Source organism: Kickxella alabastrina (assembly GCF_025024165.1).
Source record: "Kickxella alabastrina strain RSA 675 chromosome Unknown BX661scaffold_80, whole genome shotgun sequence".
NCBI classification, from domain to species: domain Eukaryota; kingdom Fungi; phylum Kickxellomycota; class Kickxellomycetes; order Kickxellales; family Kickxellaceae; genus Kickxella; species Kickxella alabastrina.
Genome location: NW_026251551.1, coordinates 1 through 22865, shown reverse-complemented (window position 1 = coordinate 22865; position 22865 = coordinate 1). Strand labels below are relative to the sequence as shown.

The 22865-nt window shown below is 42.7% G+C and overlaps 2 protein-coding genes across 2 annotated transcripts; both read left to right on the top strand.

Annotated features, from left to right (window-relative positions):
• The first annotated feature begins 3559 nt into the window (after positions 1 to 3559).
• BX661DRAFT_190654 (uncharacterized protein) lies at positions 3560 to 4006 on the top strand. The gene is made up of 2 exons (XM_051537649.1): positions 3560 to 3880; positions 3920 to 4006. The coding sequence occupies exons 1-2, from the start codon at positions 3632 to 3634 to the stop codon at positions 3953 to 3955; spliced, it is 285 nt and encodes a 94-aa protein (XP_051388490.1). The 5' UTR covers positions 3560 to 3631; the 3' UTR covers positions 3956 to 4006.
• A 10344-nt stretch (positions 4007 to 14350) lies between these two features.
• BX661DRAFT_174167 (uncharacterized protein) lies at positions 14351 to 14722 on the top strand (the record flags this gene model as incomplete). Its single annotated transcript, XM_051533902.1, has 1 exon — positions 14351 to 14722. One exon carries the CDS (start codon positions 14351 to 14353, stop codon positions 14720 to 14722), a length of 372 nt encoding a protein of 123 aa, XP_051388489.1.
• Positions 14723 to 22865: the final 8143 nt, after the last annotated feature.

Genomic DNA, 22865 nt, shown 5'->3' with positions numbered 1-22865 from the left:
GGTGGCCAAGCTGATTGCCGCGCACCACGCCAAGGCGAAGACCACGGTGGCCGGCGCGCTGATCGGCCCCAGCATCGGCGTCGACGTTGACTGCGACCACGAGCCGCGGCTGGTCGACGCCCTGGCGCAGGGCATCCTGGACCCGCTGGCCGTCAAGTCGTGGGGCCTGACGTACGCCACGCAGGCCGCGCTGACTGTTCTGCAGGTCGACCAGATCGTCATGGCGAAGACCGCCGGCGGGCCCAAGCTGCCCAAGCAGCAGCAGGGCAACTGGGACGAGGACGACTAAAGGGCAAAACATCGCTTCTTTGTGGGGAGTGAAAAAAACCAAAATATAAATTGAATTTGCTTTTCGAATTTCTTTCTTTTCTTTCTCTTCAATTCAATTCGCATTTACACCCTTTTAATTTGACCAATCCCGCCCCAAAATCCATGGCAGCTATCTCTTTTGGCGCGCTGCTCGCGTGGCTGGCTACGCCGCACTTCACCGTTGCGCTCACGCACTCGCTTCTCTTCAGCGCACTCTACGTCGGCAGCATCTACTTCCTCACAGCGCTACGCGCATCCTCTTTGTCAAACAACGCCGCGCCCGCCGTGTCGATCCACGACCGAGACCACCCGCAAGTAATCAAGCAGCGGACACTCGGGGCGCTGCTCGCCACAATGCTGTGCCTGGGGATAGCCGGGGTGCAGCTGCGTGCATGGCAGGTGGACGCTGTTAGGAGTATGGGGCTTGGGTATGCGCAGGTTGCAGGGTCGGTTGTTGTGGCCATGGTTCTCTGTTGCGTGATCTACCTCGGCCCGCTAATGCTGGACTATCTGGATGCTGCAGCGCAGGGCCGCGGCGCGATTTCGTGGAAGCGGCTCTGGGCGCTGGTCTCACGCGACCTTTGGTCCAGCCCACAGTTGCTGCGCAACTACGTCGTGGGCCCCGTAACCGAGGAGCTGGTCTTCCGCACCTGCGTCGTCTCTCTATGGGCCGTGTCTCCCGGTGTGTCGACGAATAAAACAGTGTTTTTGTCGCCGCTGGTTTTTGGGATCGCCCACGTGCACCATGCCTGGGCGCACCGCCAGTCCAGCGGTGTGTGGCTGCGGACCTTGTTCCAGATCGCTTATACAACGGTGTTTGGGTGGTTTGCCGCCAGCTTGTTTATTAAAACAGGGAGTGTTGCTGGTCCTGTGTGCGCTCATGTATTTTGCAACATCATGGGGGTGCCGGATCTTGGGAGAATCGGGGAGTATATGGGCTGGAGGAGGGTTGCTGTGTGGGCTGTGTTTCTGTGTGGACTGCTTGGCTTCATTGCTTTGTATGAGCCGATGACGAGAAAGGGCGTTTTCGTTTAATAAAACAATAGATATTTATTTGGAATATATTGCATATGTGATGGGGAAATTGGTATTATTGCCTTTTCTTACTTAGCGGCGGGGCGATCTGTTGCTTTCGCGGGGACGGTACAGTGGCGGCTGTTGCACTCTGGCATCGTAATCCGGCGGCAACGCGCCTTCATCGAAAATAAACGATGGCAAGGTTTGGGAGGATAGTGTGCTGGATTGGATGTGCTCAGCTGGCCCCTGGGCATTATTACTCAAAGCAACCTCAGCCTGTACCGCCACAACCTGGACTTCATCATTACCCGCGGCCAATCTTTGAGTTCTCGGCGTTAACAACGACCTTGCACCCGATATCAACCCACTCAATCCTAACCCAGTACTGCGTTTGGGGGCGGTGGCGCAAGCGGGAGATAAGCAATCCATCGACCAATTGCTCCCCTCCCCACCAACATTAATATCATCAAAACCAATGTCCAAATTTCGAAGCTCCGCCGCTACTTCCTCTGACATATATACAGCCATACTTATAGAAACTGGATCATTATATGTGGCTGTGATTGAAGATTGCTCTTCAGGTGGCTGGCCACTACTATTGCTTACAGGCGGAGGTGAAAACTCACTGGGGGTTCCGCTAGGAATAAGCCATTCTTCCTCATTTGATCTGGGATGTGTGTGTGTCGCGATAGATAAATTAAATGGGAGGTTATCAATGGCTGTATGACTTGGCAATGGAAATGAAGCTGGAGCTGAAGATTGAAATGCAGGATTGGGAGTCGGAGCACAGGAGGTTAAACTGATGGGCTGGCTGTATTGCTCGTGAAGCTGCTGGAGGAACTGTAGTTGCTGGATTTGCTGTTGCTCCTGGAACAATTGAATTTGCTGCTGCGCAGATGGCGACGGCGTAGGAGTAAATCCTGTGGTTCTGCTTAAAGTCTGCGAATCACTTGGCGCCGGTGTATCTACGGCGGAATTAGTAGCAACAGAAGTATGATTTAAGTTAAAAGCTGAAACAATGCTGTTGACTGGCGCAGTGGGAGGGTAGCTTTCAAGCGAGGTCTGTATTGGCTGCTCCTGGTGGTGAGCTGGTGGCATTGGCATGTTCATTCCATGCACTGGCGGATACTGCACCTGTGTATTCTCTGCGCTCATGCCCATTGGCATAGGCATCATGGAAGGAATCATTATGCCTCCAGAATTAGAACTACTCCCTACCGACTCGAAATCATCCATTAAATTGGCCACATACGCCGGTGCCTCGCTCACAATGTCCTGCTCCAGGTTCCGAATCCCCCACAGTTTACATACAGCATCAGGAGCCACAACCACAGCCACGCTACCACTAACCTTGCCAGTTCCAAACAGTCTATCGCGCTGTACAATATTGGCTTGGTTTAATTTGCGATGCACACTGGCAACCACTTTGACTCTTGCATCCACAGACACAGGATAAATTAAAGGCACAAGGATATCCTTAGGGCACACCTTTTCATAATGCAACTTGTAGTTTATCCGGTGCATTAGACGAAAATGAGAATTTCCAAAATCCGGATGACTTGTATGTATACTGGCATGAAGAACGTCAAGAGACATTTTGGTTGCAATTGTCTCCTGTATACCAGAATTGTTTGGTTTAAAGTATGAGCGACTGAGTTCTTTAACTTGGGTTACAGCGTTTTCCCCGGCGGTTTCCGGCAAATGAATAGAGCTGGGTTCCAATTTTTGCCTGGCAACTTCAGCGGCTGATAGTTTATTCATAATGGATACCTCCTCTAAAACTAGTGTTATTCCGGTTAGCCTGTACTCGCTACTAATAGCCACCGCCTCAATATCTACCAGCGGCTGTGAGCCATCGGGGAATAGCCGGCCCTTGGGCAATCTTAGACGCAAGCTTAGGCTGTTGTCCCACAGGTGGTGCAAAACAAAGGGTTTGCTCCGTTCAATATTGTCTGGTCTTAAGCGAGCGGAATGTCCCAGCGGCACTTTATCCAGCTGAAATGTCTTCAACTTGCGGATTCTCGGAACCGGCGTATTAAGCAAAAGCTGATCATTTGCATGCAAATCCAGTGTCTTTGGAATCTGGATTAACTCAACGGGCGTCGTCACAACAGTATCGGGCTTGAACAAGGATGGGTACACCAGCCGTGTCTTCAGCTCGTATTTTATACTGTAAGAATTTGTCTCTACTGTAGGGTCCAATTCTTTGGATAAGGGTATGGAAAAAAAGTAATTGTGCTCACCGGGGGGCAGAATGTTTGGTAAAAAATATACGTTGCCGCTGAGTCGAGCTTTCAGTTCTTCCATGCTTTTTATAGTCCAACATACACATATCTGTGTGTTTATTTTTGGCGGTGTACGCTTTTTTTTGCTTTCTGGTTTGCTATCGTCGGTATCGATAATTTCGGTGCACTCCAGATTGACAACAATTCTGCTGATACCTATGTTTTTTGTGTTTTCGATGTGTACTTTGCCTCTGACAAACGTGTCACCCTCCTTGTTTGTGAGTATTTTTGAAGTGGTATTGGTCAGTGTAACGTCGACTGTGAACATGGTGAGTTGAATATTCAAATAAAATATATATGTAAAACAGTTTAATGAATATAAAGAAAAGTGTAATTTAATTTAAAGCAAAAACAAGCAAGAAAGGAAAATATGGAGCCGCTCAATGAACGTTCCCAATGTCGTGGGTTTTTATGCACTACTATTATTTTTCTGCTTGTTTTTCAGTTTTTATCGTGACAACTTTTTAAAGTGCCAAGAATCGGCAGCACCTTCTAGCCCTTTTTATATTGTCCAGAAAGGTTAAAAGAAAATTCAAATGAAATGTGCAGTCAATACTTCACATTTATTTCTTTCCATTATTTCTACATATAACACGCGAGTAAGTAGTGCTGGTACACGTGAGAACAACAGAGAGTGTGAGGTAAAATCACAAGCATCCGCTTTTTTGTCGTCGAAATATATTAAAAAAGGGCGTACAAGACAAATATACAACCAAATATTTACGAAAGGATAAAAGGAGCTTTACAAGAATGTAAACATTTATTAATTAAACTGAATTAGTTTTGCTATGGTTAAACATCAAAACTATTTAAAAAAATATACCATATCATATATGTCACAGTTGAGACACATGCTGTTGCGCGTTGCCTTACTGAGACTAATTGATTACGCACGTGGCAATCAGAGCAGTGCTGATGAGTTTCTATTAGTTTATTTATATCATAAGGAGAGCATATAAAAAGAGCGGCTGTCAGGCAGCTAGGAATTGCTCTCCTTGGAAGAAATAAATATTCTCTTTGATTATACTCTATTGTAACATATATCATATCGTAAATTAAACTAATCTCTTGCGCGGTTTAGAAAAATGACAGAATGACAAGAAGGGGAATCGATGGGATGAGGTTCTGGGCTCCATTGTATCCTTGGCCGCTGGGTATAATTTGCACATTATCTTTGTTAATGCTCCCAACTATCGGGTTGCCAAATTGCTGCGACGCCTTGCTGTCTTTATTGTTGTCGTCGTCGTCATCATTGTTAATGTCGCTGGATTTGCTTGTAGGTCCTGTAGACCTGGTAGAGCTTGAACGCGTAGGTGTTGTGGATGTCGAGGTCCTGGATTTATCTTCTTCATTTACAATTACCACGCCACTCAATTCCCCCTCGTTGTTATGGTCATCCTTGTTGTTGCTGTTGGTTTTTGTGGCCATGTTTGTCTGATCAAACCCTGTAAGCATTCCTAACGCGCTCTGAAACGAATCACCGTCGGTTTTATCCGTATTTCCCGTAGGTTTTGCCTCCTGTGGGTTAGCCTCCTGGTTTGCAGTCGGCTTGTAAACTCCGGCGGCCATGACAAACTGGCTGGCCCAGGCGTAGTTGAACTGCGAGGGAATGCTTATCTGCGAGCCTGCTTTAAGTCCCAGCTGTGCAACTAGCTCATTGTATTTTGCGGGGTCATCTTGCTGCAGCCTGGCGACCTGGTATCTAAGATCTGGGAATTCATTTTGCCAGTTATATGACAGGTTGCTCATAAACGACTCAAAAGCTTTATCATTTTGACCAATGACTAGGGATATACCAAAAAGTACTAGGGGAATGGAACTACGCATAATTATGTAATACAAAAAATAAATGTGCAAGTTGGTATATATGTGTGTAATAAATTTTTTTTGGATAAAAAGAGCAAATAATTTATTCAGCATATGGAGAAAATATATAAAAAAAATCTTTTTTTCTGTTCATAGGACTCATTCATTTGTTCAAACAAGCAAAACAATATCTTTGATTATTCTCCCATCCATGTAAAAAAACATGTCAACATAATTTTTTGTCCATTGTTCTTTTTTGTTCAATCCAGAAATTTGTCAACAAAATACGGAATCCGTGGCTTGTCTTTTGTGCTGCAGAGAAAAAAGTAGACATTTGCAGTTTTTAATTATACTTCAAAATATCCCTCCGCTCCCCCCACTTATAAAACTAAAAATCAAGCGAATCACAGTAAATTTGTCTTTTTGTCTACTTTTCCAGTCACTCACAGTAAACAAATGAATTGGTGTCAAAAATTTTTGTTATCGCTAATACACATAGATCTACAAGTCTAGCTTAATTACATTGAAATAATAATTTTAAAATTAAATATGGCCATAGCATTAATAAATCTCACAGTTAACAAGTATTTACAAAAAGGCTCACTAGAAAAAACCAAATTGGCCGAAATATTGAATTTCCCATCATGCACATGCACTCTTTGTTTACTGAATCCAAAAGAGGGGTATTATTAAGATATTATAATATGATAAAAGCTCACAAGTGTAGTGGCTTGTTTATTCAAAAGATAATAAGTGCACCCCCTACAACTCCAACAGCATGCATGAGAATATTCATGTTCAGAATTCCTGCCGACCCAGAAGTTGATTTACGTGCTGAAACGGAATTAAATTCATCATCGCTGTCCCACGATGATTCCTTTGAGCTCTTCATTTTGCTTGAAGACCATTTTCCACTGTACAATTCGGCATCATCCGAGTCAATGCCCAGCTCCCACGAGTTTTCATCGTCATAGTCGGCATCGCTAATAATAGAAGCACCGCTCTCCTTGTGGTTCTCTGGCCACTGCGTGTGAAGCCCAGTTGACCATTGCGTGTGAAGTTCGGTTGACCACTCGTTGGCTTCCACAATGCTGAACTCTGTTTCAAGATTTCCCAGCGGCGTGTTTTTAAAAATAGTGTCCTGTAAGCTTTGAACAAAGCTGTTAATCTCATCGACATTGGGAAACTCTGGTGCATTTGCGCTGGAAACAGGTTTCAGGGCATTGGCTACAGATTCATTTACCAAGCCGACTCCGTTGACTGCATCCACCGAAGCAACTATCGCGGTGGCGTTTGCTGAGGCAAGAACATTGGCAATAATGCTGGCCGCGTCCAGTGAAGATGGTTGTGCCAGGGGCGGCAAATCAGTAACCACGGCGTTTGGAGTGGGGTCACCGATGGCCGCTAATGCTGAAACCCCGGGATCAGCAGCTGCGCCAAGTTGGAGAGCCGAGACATCAAATGTAGGACCTTGGGCGTAGGCACAGGCAGCAAACATATATGCAATAACAGAAAGCTGCATTATAAATCAATTTGTTGGCTTGTTAAATAATAGAGATATTCTGGCTATATTGTGAGTTTTGAGGACTATACAAAATGAAATTTTATAAAGTGCAAAAGAAAAAATAAGGAGGGGAGTCAAAAAATAAAAATAATATAACGCGCGTCTCGGGAAATGAAAAAGAATATTGCTTGTTTTTATATTTTTAGTCTGTTTTTCCAGGCTTGATATAGAACTGACTAGAATTTGACATTTTACTTCAGCCTCGTAAATATACCCATTCATCCATTATTTCATTCATCACTATCTCTTCCCCTTTTTTGTTTTTGTTTTTTATGCCCAGAAAGAAATGAATACTGTGTTGTAAAAACAGAAATGTTGATGTCCAAATATGGTAACTTCACTGTTGAGATCAAAGATATATAAGAAATAGCAGACGCTTTGCTCACTTTGTTATCAAACTTGGATTTGCACAGAACCTGTGCCAAATTACATTACTAGTGTGTCATTTTTAATATTAAACCAATATTTTTATTTTGTCATTCATTCCCTGCTTTTGTGAAAAGTCTACAGATTATAATCTTGTATTTTGTCCAGAATAAAAACAAATTGTTTACACAATCGTTTAATCTTACAATATGCCAATAAAGCCAATATACCATACACAACCTATTCTGTACAATTCAGTATGGCCTTCAAGCCTCAATATTAAATTTGTAATTGTTTGTACACAAATATGCTAAACAATGCATGCTTTCATTGTGTTTGTCAACCAAAAAACAATACGTTTTTTATTTTTGTATTCATGCAACTCAAAAGAACCGGGCTAATTTAAAATTGGATTCTAAAGTATTTAATAAGTATGTCGCTCTACCATTTTTGACATGATGTTTAATAAATACCTTTGCAACTTTGTTTCCTTGCATGTTTTAACTGTAATGTAAACTGAAGCCATATATGAAGTCTATGAGTGCATCTTGTAAATATAACATAAAATAAATGCGTGTAATTGTTTTTACCAAACTACGCACCTCCAGTAAAAAAACTGAGCTTGCGCTCTAACTAAATTGCATTCATCAATTAAATTTAAATTCATCAGAATTGCACGGCTGTATCAATGTATTAAAAAAAAGCGGCGCAAGCGGCCAGACCAGCAGCAACAACCATGCCGGCAAGGGGCTTAGTGCTGGGGGCACCAGAGGAGCTTGACGTGTCGTCATGATTATGGTCGTGGTCGTGATCATTGCTAGAAATATCCTTATCGTCAACAGACTCATGACCATGGTCATGGTCGTGCTCATCCTCGTTGTCCTTGTCCTTATTGTCGGCAGAAATTCCAAACTGAGCAGACAGGCTAGCAAAAATGGCAGAAATTGCAGCCGGGTTTTTCTCCGCAAACTCGCTAAAAGACAGAGCAGCGTTGCTTATGGAAGCCTGGAAAGCCGGGTCGTTAAACAAGGATGCAGCCTCTGCCATTCCAGAGGTCAAGTCAATGTTTGCCTGTGAAAGCAGGGCGTTAATATCGGTAGGGAGAGGGTTGTCGATATCTTGAGGAACCGCAAATACGGTGCTGAGAGCAGCGAGGGCGGAGAAGGCCAGGACAGAAATGGTCTTGAATGCCATGGTTTAAAGTATTAGAGGTAATATAAAAATAATAGTAAAAATACGCGCAAATATAATAAATGAAGGTGTCAAAAAAGACGAGCGGCAAGCGACAGGGTTCCATTTATATATGAAACCTTGTTTTGCAAAAAAAAACTTTTGGCTGCCTTTTGCTTGTTTCCACTATTCCGAGAAAGAAAAAAGTTGGTATGTGCGAATTTTGCAGCCAAAACAAGGCAACAAACAGCATGTTATTTTATGTACATACATTTTCAGACAAGTAAACAAATAAATAGTGAGCTTCGACACAAAACCTTTGAAAAAAAACCAAAGGACGCACATATGCACCGACACAAGGTCAATCATGATTTCCAAAATAATAAATAAAGCAATATATATGCATACAACTCACCGGTGGGGTACCTTGGGGATGTGTGTAAAATGGAAGAAATAAATAGAACGCAAATCAGACAAAGTTGCCTTTATGTGACAATAAAACACGCTCGATGCTGTAAAATATGAGATATTTAGAAACAAAAAACAAGGTGCCAAGCGAGAAAAGGAACATGTTTTAGAAATATTTTTATTTTCAAAATGTCGTGATGAGCAACTGTGCATTAGATTGGACTTACGGACAAAAACAAACAAAACATTTGTTCTTTTTAAATATTCTAAAGAGAAGATACTTTAGAAATATTTGTGGAAGCACTTGGCTGTTTAGAAATTATTCCACCAGCGCTGTGTTTTTGGAGCATCATCAGTTCATTGTCAAATTTTGCTTTTTTTACTGGTTTTACTGAGCCAAAACAAACTGTTGATTCCAACAATTAAGATAACGTTGGTATTCGCTTGTTTCGTAAGCTGTTTTTTAAATTTGCATTTTAATTGAACAGTTGCAATGAGAAATATTTAAACCCCCCGCATTCAGACAACCACGCATTGTTTAATTGATTTTACTTGCAAATTTCATGTGGGTCGGGCTTGAATATTAGCAATCAAACATTCTGTTGCCTTCAATGCTGAAATTACCCTAACCCTTATTTTCAGCCTTTCCTATTCAAACTTTGATGAACACACGTTGCTCTATTTTTATTTTTCAAATGACATATCGATACAGGTGTTAAAAATTACAATTTGTATCACTATTTTAATTACTCTTCAACTTTCCTTTTTAGTGAATTTTTTATTTTTAAAGCACATAAACAAAATGCCCAAGCAGCAAGTAGTCGTTGTTGGTTCAGGCGTCATCGGGCTCACCACAGCCAATAAGATCCAAAGCACCGGTAAGTTCAATGTAACCATTGTCGCAGAGCACACTCCCGGGTCGCTTTCATCGGGCGACATGCAGTCAACAAGCTGGGCATCTCCATGGGCTGGCGCACACTGGCGCGCATGGTCGAGCAACGAGGACACAGTCTTGCAGCAAATTGAAATCCAAACCTACAACGAAATGATGTCTTTGGCTGTTTCGGAACCCCAGTCAGGAATATCCAAGGCGCGGGGCACAGACATATTTGAGGTTGCATCTGGCATGACGCCCTGGTACATCACACTGGTCGAAGATGCTAGAGAGCTTTCTGCTGCTGAGTTGCCAGAGGGTATCAGCTACGGCTTGGAGTACACAACGCTTTTGATTGATGTCCCCAAATATTTGGTGTATTTGAAAACCAAATTTGAAGCCAGTGGTGGAACAATAGTTCGGCGTTGTATTGACCACATTGCAGATGCTCTTCGAGTTGTCAGCAACAACCCAAGCGGCCAACCAGTCAACACAACAATTGTGGTCAATTGCACAGGCCTTGGCAGCCGCAACCTTGCTGGAGTCAAAGACTCAAATATGCACCCCATTCGCGGACAAACAGTAGTCGTCTACGCACCATCTATTAAGCACACGATTACGCGCTTGGGAAAGCAGTTTAGTTATGTGATTCCACGTGGCGACGGCACTGTGGTTCTGGGTGGGACAGCCGAGGACGGCGATTGGAATTCACAGCCAGTTCCCAGTACTACAGATCTTATTTTACAGCGTGCCATTTTTTTGGAGCCCACTCTGCTGCCTGGAAGTTCCGCGTATTGGAACACTGCAACTGATAGCAAGTGTATAGCTGAGCTAAAAGGGTGCATCATCTCAGAAAATGTGGGGTTCAGGCCAATGAGGGAGGGCGGGGTGCGTCTTGAGACACAAACATGTGCAGACCCTGTTTTTGGAAGCAACTTTACAGTGGTACATTGCTATGGACATTCGGGGTATGGCTACCAAACGAGTATTGCGTTTGCTCAACGCGTCTGCCAAATGGTTGAGGATGTGGCAAACTGGCCCATGGGGTTGCCTATGTACTAAATAATCTATTTCTAAAGCTGAATTTGTACAATGTTTATATGATATTGACCTTTATTCAAAAATGCACAGAAAAATGGCTACACAAAAGAGATTCTACAAAGTTATAGAATTCACATTGGATACACGTGGCCGAGTGTTTTCAATCAATGCACCACTTGTCAGAAAACATGTCAATTTAATTGGCACACGCATGCCTTATAATTCATCTACTGTAGGATATTTTTCGGCAGCGTTCTTGATGTCTATTTGCTTAACTGTTTCGTCTACTTTAGCAGTGTAGTCCGATACCTCTTTATTACCAACGTACAAAAAATAACCACCATAATCTTCGTGTTTGCCTCTTTGTCTTTTAAACCAATTTCTGACGCCCTCATAAGTTAGATTTTTAGTTCTTTCGATGGACATGCTATTATTATATTTTGGGACATCAGTTTTTCTGTAAACAATGCTAATGTTGTTTTTAGACATAGTAAATGAGGCTCTAAAACAAACAAATAATAGTAATAAATGTGTAATAAAAATTCAATGAGATGGAATATGTGTAGTTTAGTGTAGTATAGTGCAGTGTAGAGAAGAGAAGAGGAATATGGTTTGGAGAAGAAAAAACATCAGCTTTTTATAACACGCTGTAGGAAATTTAGCTCCCTAGTTTTTGCTCGACTAAAGCAACGCACTGTTCAGTTCTTTTTTGTAATACAAAAAAGTAAGCACGAGGCCGTTGACTGCAGAGGCAAATTTTTGGGCAGCAAAAATAATAAACGAGCTTTAAGCGCAATTTTAGCAATGAAAAAGTAATGTTGACTAGAGAGCGTGCTCATTCCTTTATATAAAATAAAAATGCTGCATTCAGCTGCTAATGATTGTCTTAAAGAACAAATATTCAGTCTTTTCTTTTAAACACATTGCCAAATAGCAACGTCCCTATTCTTCTAACAAATAATCCACTTAAGTCTTCACGCATAACACCAATGTCCGTGCATTTTTTGTTTATTCACTATGCTCACTTCTTTCTAATAACACCAAGATTTTTCCATTTTAGTTTATTGTAAATCACCATAGACAGAAAAACGTAGGTCCCCTGTTAATTAATGCCTTGGATGTTTTTAAATTGGATCCCTAAAATTGTCTATTAAGTAGTTATTTTTGAATGCATCCGAAATATTGGCTCAGCCAATACAATCTGTCAAATGGTTTTAGTTTTTCTATCAGAAGAGTATTAAAAGCAATACAAATATATCGATTGAGCTATTTGCAAAAGCAAATATTGTTTTTGCATCGTCAAGAACTAGCATGTTTGCAAGTATAGTTCCAGTGGTCCAGATTTGAGACCGTGCAACAGAAAGTGTTGCATAATTATTTTTTTTACTCCACCAACACTCACAAGCACTGACAGTTATCTGGGTTGCTACTCATTACATGTTCTCTCCTTAATTGGACAGAAGAACCACCACCCCTTTCATCCGCCATCTCTGCAGCGCCACCACCCAATGCAAAGAAATAGTGGGCAATTATACACAGTAACAAAAATACGAGTACAAAAAATATGTACCTGGTAAGCAACTGTAATTTGATGCGCTGGAAAAAAGCGCCCACACCTCGCCCAGAGAAAGGAGATCCATAGATCCACTTGCACATTTGACAAACCCCTGTCCTGTGTTAAATAACTAACGGCTATAACTGTCATGATATGTGGATAAAGCAATTCGCGCAGTTCCTGCGGGGAATTAGTAGCCGCAGCAGAGGGTGCATTCCTTGGCTTTGAAACCGGCTGCTGCTGTTGCTAAGTCTGCCAAATAAGTGCACTTAATTTCTTACATTTTAACAAAATGTAAAGGCAAGTTTAAACACAATCCCCAAGGTTTTCTCAGTGGTTGGAGATTTGTTACAGTGTATTTGTTTATTTCAATGACACCATTCCATCTTTCTGCATTTGAAATATAATTCAGAGATCTACTGTGCAGAGTATCCCATCAGCCTCTTCACGTGTGCGCAGCTGTATCATATTCGCCACAATTAAGCACACTCATTGCTCCGTTCCGCTCACGAATTTGTGGATCTCAAATACTCTGTGACTATTCCAAGCGGGGAATATTGTATTGATTTTTTTATCGGAAGCAAAATGCCCCGCAAAAAAATCAAACTGTTGTGTGTATCGGATTGCCACCATCCCTTTATACGAAATATAGTATTTTTGCTCCAAATGAAATTACACCTAAATATGGAAAAATACGAAAACTTCCATCTTCTGGGCTTAGACCCCTCCTTTTGCTTCTCTCCCCTGTTTACCTTTTGTTTTAACAATTTTATTTAATGTACGCTCATTTAATATTTTAAATTTTATTCATACACTTTCTTCGCCATTATCATTTATATAATATAATGTTCAAGCACTCAATCACCATTCTGGCCCTGGTCACCCTGGTCGCTGTCAATGCATAGCCCCTTGTTCCCCGTGGCGAGACTTATCCCTCAGACATTGGAATCATCCTCAACAACGTTGTCGGCGCTTTTGACCTTAATAAGTCCAGCACTAACCCAATTGTCATCCAGATAGGTGCTGCCGCGACCAAGCCCATGTCCGCTTACGGCCAGGACAACCAGGAGGAGGTCGACGAGAAGGTCATGTCCTCGCTGCTGGCGTCGCTGGATGCTGAAACTGACCCCAAGGTTGCGTCTCAATTGGTCGCGAGAATCGCCGTATTCCTTGATGCTACTGAGGGATTCCCCACAGAGATTGTAGATGAGTACAGCTCGCTTGCTTCGGCTCTGCAAAAGTACACGGTTGCCACCGAGATTACTGCTATTGTCCATGAGCTAATTGGTTTTGTTGCTGGTGTGCGCAGCGCTATGGTAGAAAAGTTTGGAGACACCCTGAATGACACTGAGGTTATTGAAAATGGAGAGTCCATCGAGACTGAGACTGAGACTGAAGTTGAGTTGGATGAGGGTGAGCTGTCGGGGGATAGTGGGGAGGCCTCGGACAACTACCCCACATCTTTCGGTAGCAAATCCAATTCCTCGGAGAGCTCGAGCGCAGCAAGCACCAGCTGCATTGCCTCTGGTCTTCTGTCCGTGGGCGTTGTTGCTGGCATGATCACTGCTTTTTTCTAATATTATCGTTTTAATAATTGGTATACTTTGTAAGCAGGATTAATTATCTGGAATTTAATTATATTCAATAAAAGGCGCGTGTAAGAATGCATGTATGTACAGGTGCATGTTAATTATAGACATAGGCATACATCATATGCACAAACGATTCTAGTTTAAAATAATAAAGGCAGCTATTTTTAATTTAAAAATGAGTGAGAAAAATTAATGAGCAACTGAAAATAGACTTGCATATAAATCTCGATAATTACAAAATCGTGACATACTTGCTTTAGGTTTAAATAAATTTACTATATATTGTACAAATTTAGAATGTCGTACATGTTTTCAGCTCACACGACTGAAATATTAAAGCCCAAAACTTGAATGAGCGCAAACATGCGCAATATCTATTTTTGCATATGCACATATCAAAAACATGTGATATTCAGCGGATTTGGCTCGGATGGTGTTGCCATTCTTGGAATTGTCAGCTTTAGAAGCTGTGGCAAAAATAACATGGAGGGTATTTGTGCTAAGGCCGGTTTCTCTGAATTCTACACCCATGCGGCCAAACACATTGATTTGATTATCAAGGCTGGTGAGCTTGATATCAAGGGCTTCATTATTAGCAACAAAACTGCGCACACTGGCGCTGAGAAGTCAGAGTCAGAATTGGAGCTTTCGGATGTTGAGGAAGATGATCAGGTCAAGTCCAACCTTGACCTTGCCTCCTCGGCTGCCAGTGGCGTGAAGTCCAACTCAAAATAAAACTTGTTGAGAGCCGACAGTCTCGAGCTTATATCCTTTGGTGTTGCCATTCTTGCTGTGTTTGGTGCGGCCGCCTCTGCCACTCTTTTAAACAATAGCTTGTCCCAATTGTGCTATATTTATTACCAATCTAATATTGACATGAATGTGCAATTTTACTTGCAGTTAACCAGTTAAATTGCAATTTTTATTAAAATATTTCATATTTGTAAGTGATATTCTTCTTTGTCCGGCTCGAATTGGAACCACCAGTACTGCTCTTGCAATTAGCGGTTCTCATAATTCTTGTTATTTTAAAGTCGATCTGCGGAGCTGGTCGATCAATATTCTCATAATGGAATGCATTTTTTCTTTGTGGACGTGCCTTCTTTCTGTATCTCAAGTGAAAGAGTTTGTCAATGACTGATCTTCGACTGAAATTGCTGGATACTTTTTTATTTTTTATTTTTCCTCTCCTGTCTTATTTTGTTTAATAATATCTTTTTAGTCTGGTTTTCTTCAACAGCCTTTTTCTTTCTTAAATCTGGTCATAACGTTTATATGCTATTTATTTGTCGCAGTCGGCCGACCCACATATATTTGTTATAGGATACAGTAGCAATGCGCGGTGTGCTTTATTTTTTGCTTTTTGCAGCAACAGCAGTTTTTGGCATCCCCTCTGATCCGATTCTGTCCAAGCGCAATATTGGTCGCATTGTTGGCGGCGCCCAAGTACCCGCCGACGAGTACAATTTTATTGCATATGTCAATATCATCAGCACAGAATATGGCGCGAGCTACTGCACCGGTAGTCTAATTGCGCCCAACGTCGTCCTAACCGCAGCACACTGCATCTACGCAACGCAAACTATCCTACATACACCGGACCAACTGCACGTGCGATTCACACACATAACTCCAAAATATCCGACAACAATTCCTAGTCACGAGGTCGTGAGCATTATCCCGCATCCCAAATTTGTTTTGAATGATTTGAATGATGACGTCGCGTTGCTTATTCTCGCCAACGCAGTTTCTGACGAGGTAGCCGCCAAGGTAAAGCTGTACACGGGCGACTACTACTTGGACACACCGCTCGAGGCTGCAGGATTTGGTGCCACCGATCCGCTGAACAAAACAAAGGCCAATACGCTTATGAAGGTGAACCTTCAGGTTGGCAGTATATCAATGTGCAGCAACTACATAAGAGGCTACAACCGGGAGTACCTAATATGTACTGACGGATCAGCTGGCAAGTCAACCTGCAACGGCGATAGTGGAGGCCCGCTTCTCACACCCGTGGACAACGGCTCGGCTGGCTTTGCACTTCTTGGTTTAACTAGCTTTGTAAGCTCAAAAGATAACTCTGTTAGCTTATGTGCCAGTGCTGCATCCGCTGGATTTTACGTCCGCCTAACCACTTATGCACCATGGATTGCTGCGGTTGCTGGCCTAAACCTGGACAATTTTACTATTGCCAATAAAACGGTGTATGTGGGCGAAACGGACGCTGCCTTTAGGTCTAAACTTTCGGGCAACGATGAGAATAATGAAATTGAGTCTAGCTCGTCAGGAGCTAAGAAATCTAAGACTTTGTCCATTTATATCGCCATATTTACTATATTTGGTGTGGCTGCCTTGACAGTTTTAATATAACCGATCTTTTATTCATTAAAATTACGCTTGTATTTATGTATGTGTGTGTATGTGTATGTGTATATTTATTTTATTAATAACTTTGATGTAGCAGTGGTGGCAATACACAGTGATATCGTATTGAATACTTAGTGGATAATTAATACATTTGTCAAAAGCAAGGCGTATTTCATTAATTGGCCACATTTGTGGGCATGCAAGCCTCGATTGACATGGTAGTGATTACACAAATTACTCCAGCAAATATTGTTACCACTGTATTGATATACAGCTTGTAATTTTATTGTGTACTAGTTGGTCCTTTAAAATATTGTTTCCTGAGAATGCTCGCCTATAGATGCCGAAGGCACTTTTCTTCTATTCCAATATCCCGATCCCTTTTCTGTTGATTTTTGATCAGTGTATATCATAATGGACTGTGAAACACATCTTTTATTGTTTTTAGTGGGATCTGCATCTTGATTTTTCTTTTCCGCTTTTCAAAATCTACCTACATGAAACTGGTTCAATTAGTTTGTCAATGCAGTTTCTGGTTTGAGAAATTACCATTTCTATATTTTTTAGTTGATTTCGACCATAGGGCGATAACGATGCGCAACAATGAGAACCAACTTTGTTTTTTCTCCAGCTGACTGGCACAAAGCAAAAAGAAGCGTGTTACTTCTCAACAAACAGTTTTTATTTTGCTTTCTGGCTACATCCTTTGTAGCATTTCTTTGACTGACAATAAAATTATTTAAGTTGCGGTTGTTGAATGATACATGTAAAATAAATTTTCATCATTTTCCTTTCCTGTTGCCGACAGCAAATATTTTACTATTTTTTATATTTACTTTCTACACCCACATCTACCAACTGCATTTTTAATTTCAATATTGCTAAGCATGCGTGTTCTTTCTCTTGCGCTTCTTGTGGCGGCTGCAGTTTTGCCAGCAGCAGCTGGCGTTGCCAGTATTCCCGAAGCCACCATCCCGTCCAAGTTGCCAGTGCGCCGCCCCAGACAAATCAAGCGTGAAGTTTCCCGCATCATTGGTGGTGTGGAAGCACCCAGCAACGAGTACAAGTTTATCACGTACCTCGAGACCTCTAGCGTATTGTTTGGCGGGTCCATCTGCACAGGCAGCCTTATTGCCTCTAACGTTATTTTGACTGCCGCTCATTGTGTTTTTGCTACAGACACCATCAAATATTCGGCAGCACAAATCCAGGCTGGCTTCACCCACGATATGCCTGACCCGACTCTGGCATTCCACGGTTACAATATTTCCAAGGTCATTGCTCACCCCGGGTTTACCATGGAAGGCCTGAACGACGATATCGCTGTGCTCATTCTTAAAACTCCCGTTGTAAACAGCATGGTTACCAAGGTCAAGGTATACACTGGGGATTTCTATTTGGACACGCCCCTGGGAGCTGCTGGTTTTGGCATGGTTGACCCGCTAAACAGCACTGTCTCACCCGATGTGCTGATGAAGGTAGACCTCAGAGTTGGATCTGACGAGTTCTGTGAGAAGAACAATATTGGTTATAACCACAAGTACCTAATTTGTACTGACGGAACCGCTGGAAAGGACACATGTTATGGTGACAGTGGTGGCCCTCTGATTACACCTGTTGATAACGGCTCGGACGGTTTTGCTCTCCTTGGTATTACTAGCTTTGGAAGTGATAACGAGGATAACCCCGATGGAATATGTGCTATGGCTGGATCTTCGGGATTCTACACCCGTGCAGCCACTTACGTTAATTGGATTGCCCAGGTTGCAAATCTGAATATCAAGGACTTTACTATCACCAACACAACAGCGCACGCGGATGAGGGGAGTCACTCTAATATTGACTCGGAGTCAGAGTTGGGGCTCTCTAATGTTGAAGAGGATGAGGAGGTTAAGTCTGCGACTAACCCAACAACTTCAGTGACAGGTGGTGTAAAGTCCAATGCCGAGTCCAGCTCGTCGGGAGCCGACAGAATCAAGTTTATGTCTGTTGGCGCTACCGTCCTTGCTGTGCTTGGTGCGGCCGTCTCTGCTAGTTTATTTTAATTAGTTTTATTTTTATTTTAGCTGTGCTTATTATCAGTTTTATAATAATATAAATATACCCTTTTATCTAAATTAATCGTGTCAATGCAAAACATAGACTAATTTAGTTACACTCCGTTTAGAATTATAGCATTAATGTGTGCTTATTTGCCTTTATAAAAATAAATTGTATCTGGATGAAAATGAATAAAACCATAGCGCATTTCTGCTTGAGTGTGCACAATTTGAGGTAATGATCTAACATATCTAGATGCGTTTTTATATTGTTGTTTGGTGTGTAAGCAATATGGCTTATTTTTCCCAGCGTCTTGTTTGAGGTTTTAGATTACGTTTTGGAGAGCCAATGAATCAGTACTGTTGCCGTCAGATTCGTTTAAGAATTTTAATTGTTTTTGATAAGAAGGTCTCCTGGAATTCCAGAAACATCATGCATGGCATGTATATAAACACAAGAAGCCCATTGGAAATCAGTGACATTTTATAGATCGGCAAATAATTAGCTGCTTCACATTCACTCTGAGCAAATCGCTTTTGTCATTGAGCGTTTCTCGTTGTATTTTATTGAAAAAATTTCTGCGCCGAGCAGCTTTTAAAACCCAGATAAAAAATTATTGTTCTCTTCTTTTATTTTTCTAGTTGGAAGAACTAACTAAACCCTTTTAATTTTTAAAACCAACAAAGCTTTTTCAGAACTAACCGTCATATACACAAGCTAGATAAAACAATATCATCAACAATAATAATAATGCGTGTACATTGTCTTTCTTTTCTTGCAGCAGCAGTACTTGGCACACTTTCGTATGCGGCTCCGTCTAAGCGCAGTGTTTCACGCATTGTCGGTGGCGTCCAAGCACCCGCCGACGAGTACAAGTTTATTGCATATATCAAGTTTTCCAGCCAAGAATTTGACGTGAGCTACTGCACCGGTAGTCTGATTGCCCCAATGTCGTTCTGACCGCCGCCCACTGTGTCTACGACACGCCAACTAACATGACTGCACCAGAGGATGTAACCGTTAGATTTACGCACACAGTGCCAAAATTTTCGTCAACAACTCGTAGTTACGATGTCATCAAGGTTGTCCCGCATCCCAATTTTAACTTGGATGATGGACCCGACGATATTGCGTTACTTATTCTCAACTCTACTATTCCTGACAGCGTGGCCACTAAGGTAAAGCTGTACAAGGGTGACTACTTTTTGGACACACCTTTAGAAGCTTCTGGGTTTGGTGTCACCGATCCATTTAATAGAACAAATGCTGATGTGCTAATGAAGGTGGACTTGAAAACCAGCAATACGGAAGCATGCAGAAAGTACATAAGCGAGTATAATCCGGCAAAAATGCTTTGTACCGAAGGTCCAGATAAACATTCGCTCTGCCATGGCGACAGCGGAGGCCCACTGCTTATGTCCATTGACAACGGTTTGGACGGTTTTGCGCTTCTTGGATTGGCCAGCTTTGTTACCACAGATGATAACAACATTGCGTTGTGTGGAGCGGATGGAGGCGCTGGATTCTTCACCCGTGTATCTGCGTATGTTTCGTGGATTGCAGAGACTGCTGACCTAAGCATTAGCAACTTTACCACTACCAACAGGACAATGCATTTAGGTGAATTGGACGAAATCCCTGAGTCTGATCTTTTGGATGATGTGGAATCCAGTGCTGAGTCCAGCTCATCAGGGGCCGACAGTTTCAAGCTTCTGTCTGTTAGTGCTACAATTCTTGCTGCGCTTGGCACAGGTGTTTCAGCAATGCTCTTTTAAATGTTTTTTTTTTTAGATATTTCAGATGGATTGTAGTATTTTAACATTTTCTGAACATTTATTATGAAAGTGCAGCTATATATATATATATATATATATTTTGCTGCCGCATATTCACCTGATTATCGATTTTTGTCTTTCCGTAAGTGTGAAAAAAAATGCTGCTAGATTTGTTTTACAGATTTTTTGTTGGATCGACGTGTTTACAGTATTGAAAAGTAAATCAATATTTTTCCACTGATTTAAAAATGTAAAAATAATCCACATTCAAATGGTCTTTGTGGGCCATGAGGTTCCTCTCATTCTTTTTATTTTTATTCCCTTCTCTTGTATACGTTTTACATTACATTACGATTTTTTTATTCAATACCTATACCTACACCATTTTAAGCCGTTTGAAATTCCCGCTTTTTCTTCTAAAAATGATGTTCAAGCACTCCGCCACTATTCTGGCCCTATCCACCTTGGCTGCTGTCAATGCACAGCCCCTCGTTCCCCGCGGTGAGACTTACCCCTCGGACATTGGAGTCATCCTCAACAACGTTGCCGATAGCTTTGACTTCAATGAGTCCAGCACCAACCCAATTGTTACCCAGATAGGTGATGCCGCGACCAAGCTCATGTCCGCTTACGGCCAGGACAACCAGAAAGAAATAGACGAGAAGGTCATGTCTTCTTTGTTTGCGTCGCTCGATGCTGGGAATGACCCCAAGGTTGCGTCTCAATTGGCTGCAAACATTGTCTCCTTGATTGGTGATGTCCAGGAACTTCCCACGGAGGTTGAGGGTCAGTACAACTCGCTTGTATCGGCTTTGCAAAAGTCCGCGGTTGCCGCTGAAATCACGGCTATTGTCAATGAGGTAATTGGTTTTGTTGCTGGCGTGCGCAGCGCTGTGCCCGAGATGTTTGAAGACGCCCCGAATGACGCTGAGGTTATTGAAGATGGAGAGCCCATCGAGACTGAGACTGAGACTGAGACTGAAATTGAGTCCAAGGCTGAGTCAGATAAGGATGAGCTGTCGGAGGATAGTGAGGAGGCCTCGGACAACCACCCCACGTCTCTCGGTAGCAAATCCAATTCCTCGGAGAGCTCGAGCTCAAGCGCAGCAAGCACCAGTCGTATTGCCTCGGGTATTCTGTCCATGGGCGTTGTTGCTGGCGTGATTACCGCTTTTTTTTAACTTTATTGCTTTTATTGTTTAGTTTTCACAAAAATGAAAGTAATAATAATATCACGGATGTATTAAAAACATTGATAAACAAAGAAGAAAAGCGAATAACAAACAATTGAATAAATAAATAAAAACAGAAACCAGGGTTGAAACAAAGATTAATTAGTTAATTTAATACTTAGGACGGTCGCAAATAACGTTACCATTTGCAGGGCTAGCCTTTACACAAACCGTTCCCTCGGGACACGCCATAGTAACGACCTTACCCCAGACGCACACCAAGAAGTTCTTATGAACATTAACCTGACCTGAAGGGCAAGTCATGGCGCCGTGGTTGATCAAAGCACATCCCTGGTTCATCCTCAATTCAATCTCCGAGCTGTCCACTGAGGACGGCTCAAATGCCACGGGAGGCACAATAATGGACTCGACGGCAAGCACTGAGGTAGCGCTTGCAAAGTCATTTGTTAAGGTGGTGGTCGAGGTTGAGATGGCAGTTGCTGTGGTGACAGGTGTCACGGTCTCCACGAGCATGCTGGTAGAGGCGGTGACAGTAACAGTGGCAACCTCAGCCAATGTAGCAGTGATAGAGTTGCCGGTGACTGCAACAGTGGCAACGTCAGTCGATGTGGAAGCCAACTCATTGGCAACAGTGACATCGGCAACGCTAGCCGACATAAACACTGAATCGCTGGTAACAGTGACGGTGGCAATGTCAGTCAATGCGGCAGTAGTAGAGTTGCTGGTAACTGTAACAGTGGCAACGTCAGCCAATGCGGAATCCAACTCATTGGAAACAGTAAGATCGGCAACGCTAGCTGACATGGACAATGAATCACTGGTAGCAGCGACAGTGGCAGGGCTGACGGTCGAATTTGCCGAGGTGCTTTCAGTACTGGTAGACAAAGCAGACTCGCCGGTGGACGCGGCAATAGCATCACCGGTGGGCTCAATAACAAACTCTCTATTGTTAATAGTGGCTGAAGAGCAGCTAGTTTCATATGCAGGCTTGGTGCTTGATGTGTAAACCTCGCTGCTGGCATCAGATGGGCCTGAAGTTACCGACTCGGAAGACGGTGAAATGTTGTACGAGATGGTGGCAGGGTTAACGTCGCTTGTGGGGGCAAAATCGTTGGTGGGGATGACCTCGGTGGTGGGTAAGATGGTAGCAACAGCATAGCTGTTGCTCGGAGCAATCGTAGTGGTAGTGCAAGTAGACGACGTAGACTCCACAGTTGGTGCAACCTCTGAGCACACAGGCACAGAAACATCAGTCTCAGCAGAGGTAGGATAAACGACAGCATAGGGAGCGGAGTAAATTGTGGACTGATCGTCAGAAGTAGGAGCAGCCGATGACTCAGCGTAAGCCTCAGACTGGTACTCACCATCCAAAGCCGCGCAACTTGTGGATGAATCTGCAGTGGCAGAGGTGGGCTCAACGGCAGAGGCAGGGTCAACATCAGGGGTGGACTCGACAGCGGAGGCGGGATCAATGGAGACGATGTTGTAGTCTGAGGCGACTCT